Here is a 9,507-nt window from a genome sequence, read left to right as displayed (position 1 = left end):
TTATTCACTTCTGCAGTACTTTTTACAGACATTGCTGGTGTTACAAGGCCTAGGTGACAACAGCCACCCCAATTCACTGGTAGCCATATATAGGCCCTGGAACCACAAATGAAATAAACTGAGTCACCGATATAGAGTGGAACAGTTATTTCCTGGGAAGACACTTCAAATGTCATATTGCAATTGGTACTATTCCCCATGTTGGCGGTACCGTTGCTCCTAATACATATGCTCCCAAGAACACTACGCTGCCTCATTTTAAAAAAGGGTATCTCTCTGGTGTCCCTATGGAGCGGAGGTGTGCTATCATTTTTTACCAAAAACAGTGGGGTGAATATGTTAGAAAATGGGAACGTTGCATTTGGTAAAATAACTTCAGAGCAATTCCCTGACTGGAGAATGTCTTTATCATAATGGGTGTACAAGGAGGCAGTTGGTGTTCTAGTGGTAGAACGGGAAGTTACTAAGTTGCTGAAGACCCTTATTAGCTCAACTTTCAGCATTGCAATGTGTAATGCATAACAAGACGCTTCAAATGGCAGGGGTACTTGGAGAAGGGGTATACCTTCGTCTACATAGGCTGGGAATTGCATACAGATCCAACAATTATTTTTATCAATCACTTGATGGGTCTGATGAAGTAAGGTAAGGAAAGAATTATGACGCATCTCCTCTCGGTGGTCCATATCCTCTGGTGGTACTGTAACTGAGGGAACAAAGTCGGAGGGAAGCTCTGATGGGAGCGGGGCTGTTTTTGCAATAGGATGGTAGACCTCTAGGAGATATAATAATCCAATGACCAAAGACATTATGCAAAATAACATACAGAATATGCATAGTTTGGAGTACCAACGCCCCTTTTTGTTCACATTAAGAGTGGAATATGTATCCTCCATTTCTAGTAAAGGAAGATGTCTAGTTGTTCTTCCAAATGGAAATACCATTCGCTCTCAGAATTTCAATTTATATAATCTCACAAGTGCGGCAGTTCAACAGTGTTCGTTATAAGCCTCACTGTTACAGACCTTGCGATTGGCAAATTTGACCTCACACCCTCTCCTCCTATGGGTCGCTGGGCTTCGGAGGTATTTCTTTATTCTTTTTTCAGCTCAGAGTTGGCAGTGTCCTTATTTTACTAACCTCACTGCACAAGTTAGTCCTTTAAAGTTGGCACTATTCAGTGCGTGGCAGTTGGTGCTTGCTCCGTCCTAAGCACTCTTCATCTTCCTTGGGCATAGATTGTATCCTGATGCAGCTTGTTGATCATCAATGCGTGCAGGAATGCAGTCACCAGTCCTTCGGTGGGAACGGTCCTCTTCCGGGGGCAGTGCTGGCCAGAACGGTGGTGCTCTCTTCACATTTGATAGATGAATCCAATTTTTGTGTCCGTCACATCGAACCGCCGTCTGTGTGACTAACAGAACCTGCGCTGGCCCTTTCCACCTGGGCTGCAGACTGTTCTTCCTTACAAAGTTCTTGGTCAGGACCCAGTCCCCGGGTTTGATGTTGTGTACTTCTCCTTCCAGAGGCGGGGACCATGTGTCTCTGACCTGTTGGCGAATGGTAGACAGGGCAGAAGTTAGTTCTTTACAATAATCCAACAAAGCAGAATGCGTCAATTCTTGCAATTTTGGTGGAGAGGCAAACCCATATACATTTGCTGGTTTCCCCATAACAAGCTCATATGGGGAGAGTCTGTTTTTGGATGTAACAGTTGTCCTCATGGAGAACAAGGCTAAGGGTAATGCATCTACCCAGCTGAGAGTGCTTGATGCACATATTTTTTGCAGTTTATTTTTCAATGTAGCGTTACAGCGTTCCACAAGCCCTGCTGCTTTTGGGTGATAAACTGAATGAAAGCTTTGCTTTATCCCCAACCCTTGGCAGACTAGGTCCATTATTTTATTCGAAAAATGTACCCCGTTGTCACTGCAGAGACTTCTGGCCAAGCCATAGCGGGTAAAGTACTCTCTCAACAACATTTTAGCTGTGCTCAATGCGGTATTGTCTTTTAAAGCGAATGCCTCCACCCAGTTACTGAAACTACATATAACGACCAAGACATATCTTTTGCCATTGGCAGGGGGCATTTCTATGTAATCCATCTGTAGGCATTCAAAGGGGTATTCTGGCAATCTGAAATGACCAGGTGGTACTTGTATTCCCTTTCCCACATTGTGGAGAGCACAGGTCATACAGTTCTTGGATAATTTTACAGCTGTCTTCCTAATGTTTTTGTTGACCCATATCTTTTCAATGGTATTTGTCATTCCATCAGCCCCCAAGTGTGCGGGGCCATGAACCATGTGAAGCATGGGTAGGAGAAAACTGTCTGGCAGGACCCACTTTTTCAAATGTCCCAGTGTGTGCATCCAAGCCCCAAAGTGCGTGTCAAAGTAATATCCTTCCTTAACCCACTGCTTCCTCTCATCTTCACTTGCAAATTCTTGAATGTCCTTTATCTCTTTGTAGGGATCAATGTTTGTCTCCTCCTCATCAGTCTTTGACACTACATATGTTAAAGTGTACTCATTCAATGCAGTGTGTTTTGGTGTTTCATCGGCAAAGGCGTTTCCCTGACCTACATGGTCTGTGATTTTCTTGTGTGCGCTACACTTCATGATGGCCAACTTAGTTGGTAATGCAAGGGCATTTAGTAGTCTTGTGATCAAGGTGCCGTGTTGTATTTTCGCACCTCCAGATGTGATGTACCCCCTTTCGGCCCATAATCGGCCGAAGTTATGTGCCACCCCCCATGCATACTGACTATCAGTGTAAATGTTTACGGCTAAGTTTTCTGAAAGCTCACATGCTCTAGTTAGGGCAATCAACTCAGCTGCCTGAGCAGACATCTGTTCTATTTTACATGTTTCAACAACTGTTTTATTAGTTGTGATTGCATAGGCTGCAGAGGTAGTTCCATCCGGTCTCTTTAGACAAGAGCCATCCACAAATAGTGTTCCATCGACCTCTTGACCTCTTGTGTCTGCCAGATCTACTCGACCCTTCGTTTCAGTTTCAGTGACAATCACGCAATCATGTTGTACTTCATCCTGCTCCGAAGGGAGAGGCATCAGAGTAGCTGGGTTTATGGTGTTACACCTCTGCAAGGTCACATTAGTGGCCATCAGTATTAGCTCATACTGAGTCAACCTAGCATTAGTTAAATGCTGAGTTTTGGTTTTATTCAGCAGTATGTCTACTGAATGAGGTACGTAAACCATAACTGGATGTCCAAGCACAATAGATTCTGCCTGTCTTACTGCAGCAGCCGCGGCAGCAATATTTCTGAGGCAGTTCGGTAGACCTCTTGCTACCGGATCCAATGTTGAGGAAAAATAGGCACATGGTCTATTCTTCTCTCCATTTTTCTGGGTTAGTACAGCCATTGCGCATCCTTCTCTCTCATGTACGAACAGTGCAAAGTTCTTAGTGTAATCTGGTGTGCCCAAAGCAGGTGCATTACATAAAGCAGTTTTCAAAGCCACAAAGCTATCTTGATGTTCTTTATCCCAAGGAACAGGATCTTCCACATCTTTGTGAGTTAAGGACAGTAATGGTTTGGCCAGGTAAGAAAAATTTGGTACCCATTGTCTACAAAAGGAGACCATTCCAAGAAATGCACGCACATCTTTTTGAGTTCTTGGTCTGGGAATGTTCTGCACTGTTTGTATTCTTTCAGATGATAATCTCCTCCCACCTTTCGACAGGAGATGACCTAAGTAAGTCACTTCCTGTCGACAATATTGTAACTTAGCTGGCGAAACCTTGTGTCCATGCAGAGCAAGAAATGCTAGAACATCATGCGTAGCCTGCTTACAAATGTCCTCTGTCTCAGCTGTGATTAGTAAGTCGTCTACATATTGCAGTAATACTGTACCTGGTGGCAACGCGCAGTCATCTAATTGTCTCTTTAATGCCTGGCTATAGATGCTAGGGCTTTCAGTATACCCCTGGGGAACACGACAGAATTTATATGATCGCCCTTGGAAACTGAAACTGAACAAATACTGACTGTCTGGGTGTATGGGGATACTGAAGAAAGCGTTCTTCAGGTCTATGACAGTAAACCACTGGGCTGAAGGTGGTACAGATGAAAACATTGCTGTAATGTCAGGTACAACTGGGTATTGTGGTTCCACTATTTTGTTTATGGCTCTCAAATCAACAATCATCCTATATTTGACCTGTCCCGTTCCATCATCACGTTTAACCACAGGTAAAATTGGACTGTTACATGGACTGCTTGCAACTTCTTGTATGATTTTGCGTTGTACTAAGTCTGATATGACTAATCTAATACCCTCCTCACCTTCTTTTGATATTTTATATTGGGGAATGCGAGGCAATCTGACATTTGGCTTTAATGTAATATGTACTGGCTCAATATCCATTTCACCTACATCATTTGGTCCATGTGCCCATAATTTTGGATCAATATCCTGCAGTTCGGGTGGTATGTAATTTTTGTCTGAAACCATGTATTGTCTGGACACTCCTTGTTTCTTACAAGTTAGATAGGCACCATCCGGCGTGCAGTATATAGTGGCATGCATCATTTTCAAAGCCTTTAAACCAAGCAAATTTAGCGAACATTTTTCTGTTAGTACAAATGGCATACTCCCTGTTATAGGACCAATTGTGAAATCCAATGGTCGCGAAATGGGGCTTGTGACAACAGCATTTGAAAATCCCACCGACTTATCTAATCTTCCCGAGAGAGGAACATGGGGGAGCAAGCGGTGGGAAATGGATGTGTTAGTGGCACCAGTATCTAGAAGAAATTTTCTCTCTTCACCTTCAACTACCATTTTTACATATGGGCCTGAAGAATCCACTGGTATCTGCACTCGCTCCCTGTCCTCTCCTGGGCATCCCTATTGTGTCCAGTCCTCGTTGTCATCATATTGTGCATAATCTTGAGTAAAATACGCATTGTTTTTGTTTCTATTGTCAAAATAATTTGTCTGCTCAGCGTCACTGTAATTTCTCTGTTGTCCTCTACCTCTACCTCTGTCTACACGGGGAGCTGAGCTTCCTCTGTAAGTGTTTGCGTTATTTCTCATAGTTTGACCCTGGCCCTGTAACAAAGGGCACTCATTCTTCCAATGTCCCTCCTGATAGCAGTTAGCACATTGATTGTATCCTAACCCTGCTCTCTGTTGCGTCGGAGCTGAAACAGCTCGACCAACCCCACGACTACGTCCACCTCCCCTCTGAAAATTTGTACGTCCTATTGACCTTCCTCTGTCAGGAAAAGCTTGCTGCATCAATGCCTTTGTTTTTAATTCCTTCATTTGCTTATCCTTCTTTCCCTTCTCTGAATTTCTCTTATTCTCATAATAACAAGCCATTGTTAATAACTCAGCTGGATCTTTAGCAGTCCAGGTACTTTCGTATGTCTTTATACTGTCCGATAAGTCAGGTAAAATGTTGTTAACGAACTGGTTGGCAAAAATGCGCTTTCCTTGTACCGTCTGAATGTCCTGTCCACTATATCCTTTAAAAACCTCTTCTATCCTGCTGAAAAAATCAGTCACTTCTTCTCCCTCTTTCTGCCTACAGGCGGTCATTTTATCCCAGTCCACTTTCTGTCTAGGCAAAATTTGCTGCATGCGTGCTATAATGTGTCCAGGTAAATTTTTTAGAACTTGCGGCACATCCTCTCCTGCTGCCCTAGCAGCATCCGCAGCCCTTATGGCTCCCCAGTTAATATTTGGAGAATCATGATCCCTGACTGGGCGCCATAGTTCTTGTGGTACCAGAAAATCGAATAGAAAATCAATATCTTTTAGTAGCATGGGTGTTAAATTAAGAGCGGACTCAAGGTTTTCATAAAATAATTTTGGATTACTTCTAGGGTCAGGTAACTCTTTTTTTAGGGCCAATAAATCTGCCCTAGTCCAGGGAGTGTGCACAAATTGTGGGATAGCGGCGAGATTTGCACCTCCTGGATTAGGAAGAGGATGTACCTCTCTCATAGGGTAAGCTGAGGTATCATGCTCGTGGTCTGGACCAAAATGTTGGGAGATATGTTGACCGGTGGCATTATGCATAATAATATCTAGCTCTTTGTGGTAGTGATAACAAGTATTAAACGCATCTTCACATTCTCTATCTGTTAATACGGATTGCTCGCTTTCCCTCCATAATTTGTGCAACCACAATGGTACTCTGAAAGGAACAGTAGTATTCTCTAGCAAGAGTTCACAGTATTCAAGCAATCTGGTCGCCATGCTATTAATAACAAGATTTCTAGCTCTTAGTTCCCTCATTCCCTCAAACGTTTCCCAGGCTCCTCTCTTTGTTATGTCCCCAAGATCCATCCATTTTTGTGCCATCTTTTTTATAGTTTCTTTTTCATTAAATCCTAATCGGGTGTGTCTAACATACATGTCTGGTGTTTGTCTACGTGTCATTGGTGATGTAAACCACGGGGAATTCGGCCACATGTTTGCTCTTTGTGTATTTACTGCGGGGGAATCACTTTGTGAAGCAAGTGGCGTTATTGGTACTGGAAGTGTCACGCTGGAGAGTGTTGGGGCGGACGGTGTTGCTGGGGTGTTTCCTACAGATCCATGTGCGCCCTGCGAACTATTAGTAGGAGAGGCTGTTTGTTGGGCCTGAGCTGGCACAACAGGGGCAGATGCTTGTTGGACCGGCACAGCAGAAGGGAGCACATGCTGAGTTTGTGGTGGGGCAACAATGTTAAGTTGTTGGCCCCCAATACCGGGACCTGGGGGAACAGGATTTTGGATATTATATGGGGGGGGCTTGTCTAACAAGTCCTCTAATACCCCATCGACAGGCGGGCAATTTCTTTTGTCTACCGCGACAAAACACTTTTCTGTTTTCATCCGAAATTCTCTGTCCTGCTATTCAATATTTTCGTTTATCTTTATATCATTATATTCTGCTACCTTGGCCGTAGTTGTTTTATTCTTTTCTCTTTCCCTGTCTTGTTTTTGTTTCATGGCCCTAGTTCTAGCAGATTTCTCCCACGTTTGAAATGCCTCAAACATAGCAGGTCGGACTTTTCGTTCCATCATACATTGCTGTAAATACTGTAATTTAGCTAAATCAAAGGTACCATCAATAGGAAACTGTAATTCCTTATCTTTTTTTGTATACTCATGCCATATTCTATTGTATAGGTTCACTGATACTCCCTTTTTTATCATTAATATCCAACCAGGACTGTCTTCAACAGGGTTGGGGACGCTTTATTCCAACCGGTAACCTGAACTTACACAACAGAACGTTTTAGAAATGCATTTCTTCATTGTTCCTATTATTTTTAGTTATAACTATTCTTTTACCCTTTTACTCACACTTTATTAAAAACTCTTAGTTAACCAAACTTATTTTTAACAAAAAATGCAACAGAACAATCTCACCAATCTGTGGTGTGTCCTTGAATCGTCCTTAAGTCGTCCGACTGTTGGTCTTCGGACAACACGTCTGTTTCAAAAGGGAGCAGCTCGTGGACCTCTGCCGGGGAATCCTGTTGTCAAGAGGCCAGTCGGGACTTCAGATGGCAGCTGCTGCGGAGAAACGCTGTCTCCTTCGTGCAGGGGCCCCTACGATCATTCGGTCTTCAGTCGCACCTCTCAACCACGGACTCAGGTAGCCGTTGGATGTCCCACGGAGAGGTCCCACCAGAGTCGCCAGCTGACGAAGTGGATTTCTTCTACCTCGGCCAGGTATGCTTACAAAGGAAGACCAGCAGTCGGAGGTAACTGAAACATAAAAAGATTTATTGCGCTCGAGCGGGTACACCACCTCACAGCTCCATGTGGCTATGAGGGAAGTGGACAACTTACAAAGTCATAGACAGCCTTATATACTTTTGTGCTGGAATAAGCGTAGGTGGGAATGGATATGACAAATCAGCAACTGCCAAGGATGATTAACGATCCCGGGACGGTCCCACATACTAGTCAGGACCAGTCACTCTGGAAATATGTATACATGGCATGTAAAACACAAATATAAAGATGATTCACTAAATCACATCTGTCATCAGTAATTGTGTGGCCCACATGAATAAAGCAGAACTATGCATTGCTTGTGCCAAGTATAAACATAGACAGGCCTGTGGTTACAGAGTCAGGCGCTCACTTGATTACTCAATCGGATATAGAACAAAAGGTTACATCTCCTTGTGTCAACAGTAATTTGTCTCCATTGGCAGTATTTAGTTAACTGTAATACATTGGCATTACTTAGATAGGAAAGTTGAGCAAATGAGTCATTGACCTTTAAACAATACACCCTGCTCTACTTGTGCGTCATAAAGTGAAGTGCAAACATATGCTCTGGGGTCGACTGGTGTATTAACATTTCTTTGTGCAGATGAAGCGGCCACACCATATGTGCTGAGGTGGCAGGCTAAAGAGACTAATACAAAATGGTGTCTGGGAAACACAAAATGGAGGAGCTTTCGTCCATTACTAAAAACTGTATTTCCACACATGAAAATCACTTTAAACATGCTAATTTTAGCTCTAACACTGATGATCCACCTACAAATGTGAACTGACGTTCAAAAATAAAACATTTGAAAACGGACCATTTTCCACATTTCTGAAGCATGACGTAATGGGGGGGTGTTATCTCTTTTGTCAAAAATCAGCTGTTTTTGCTTGAACATTAAATGCCTCCAAATAGTATTTAATTCACTTCCCGAGCCCCTGGAAGCATGAAAATCACTTTAAACATGCTAATTTTAGCTCTAACACTGATGATCCACCTACAAATGTGAACTGACGTTCAAAAATAAAACATTTGAAAACGGACCATTTTCCACATTTCTGAAGCATGACATAATGGGGGGGTGTTATCTCTTTGTAAAAAATCAGCTGTTTTTGCTTGAACATTAAATGCCTCCAAAAAGTATTTAATTCACTTCCCGAGCCCCTGGAAGCATGAAAATCACTTTAAACATGCTAATTTTAGCTCTAACACTGATGATCCACCTACAAATGTGAACTGACGTTAAAAAATAAAACATTTGAAAACGGACCATTTTCCACATTTCTGAAGCATGACGTAATGGGGGGGTGTTATCTCTTTTGTCGAAAATCAGCCGTTTTTGCTCGAACATTAAATGCCTCCAAATGGTATTTAATTAACTTCCCGGGGTGAAGAAACCCTTTTTGAGAACTCAGAGTGAGTAAATTGGCCATTTTCATGCACTTTTAACCATTCCATAAATCTTGTGTTTAGGGCCCCTGGAAGCATGAAAATCACTTTAAACATGCTAATTTTAGCTCTAAAACTGATGATCCACCTACAAATGTGAACTGACGTTCAAAAATAAAACATCTGAAAACGGACCATTTTCCACATTTCTGAAGCATGACGTAATGGGGGGGTGTTATCTCTTTTGTCAAAAATCAGCTGTTTTTGATTGAACATTAAATGCCTCCAAATAGTATTTAATTCACTTCCCGAGCCCCTGGAAGCATGAAAATCACTTTAAACATGCTAATTTTAGCTCGAACA

General features: G+C 42.6%; 1 protein-coding gene across 1 annotated transcript; it reads right to left on the bottom strand.

Moving 5' to 3' along the window:
• Positions 1-1,208: 1,208 nt before the first annotated feature.
• Positions 1,209-3,611, bottom strand: LOC147671297 (protein NYNRIN-like). The gene has a single exon (XM_086948093.1). The coding sequence runs from the start codon at positions 3,609-3,611 to the stop codon at positions 1,209-1,211; it is 2,403 nt and encodes an 800-aa protein (XP_086804219.1).
• Positions 3,612-9,507: the final 5,896 nt, after the last annotated feature.

This window comes from Lissotriton vulgaris, unplaced genomic scaffold, assembly GCF_964263255.1.
Source record: "Lissotriton vulgaris unplaced genomic scaffold, aLisVul1.2 SCAFFOLD_170, whole genome shotgun sequence".
Classification (NCBI taxonomy): Eukaryota; Metazoa; Chordata; class Amphibia; order Caudata; family Salamandridae; genus Lissotriton; species Lissotriton vulgaris.
The sequence above is the reverse complement of the archived record's forward strand: the minus strand, read 5'-3'. Positions and strand labels throughout refer to the sequence as shown.

Bases quoted from the DNA above. Each gene is read 5' to 3' on its own strand.
- LOC147671297 (XM_086948093.1), bottom strand. From the start codon at position 3,611: ATGGTCTCCTTTTGTAGACAATGGGTACCAAATTTTTCTTACCTGGCC.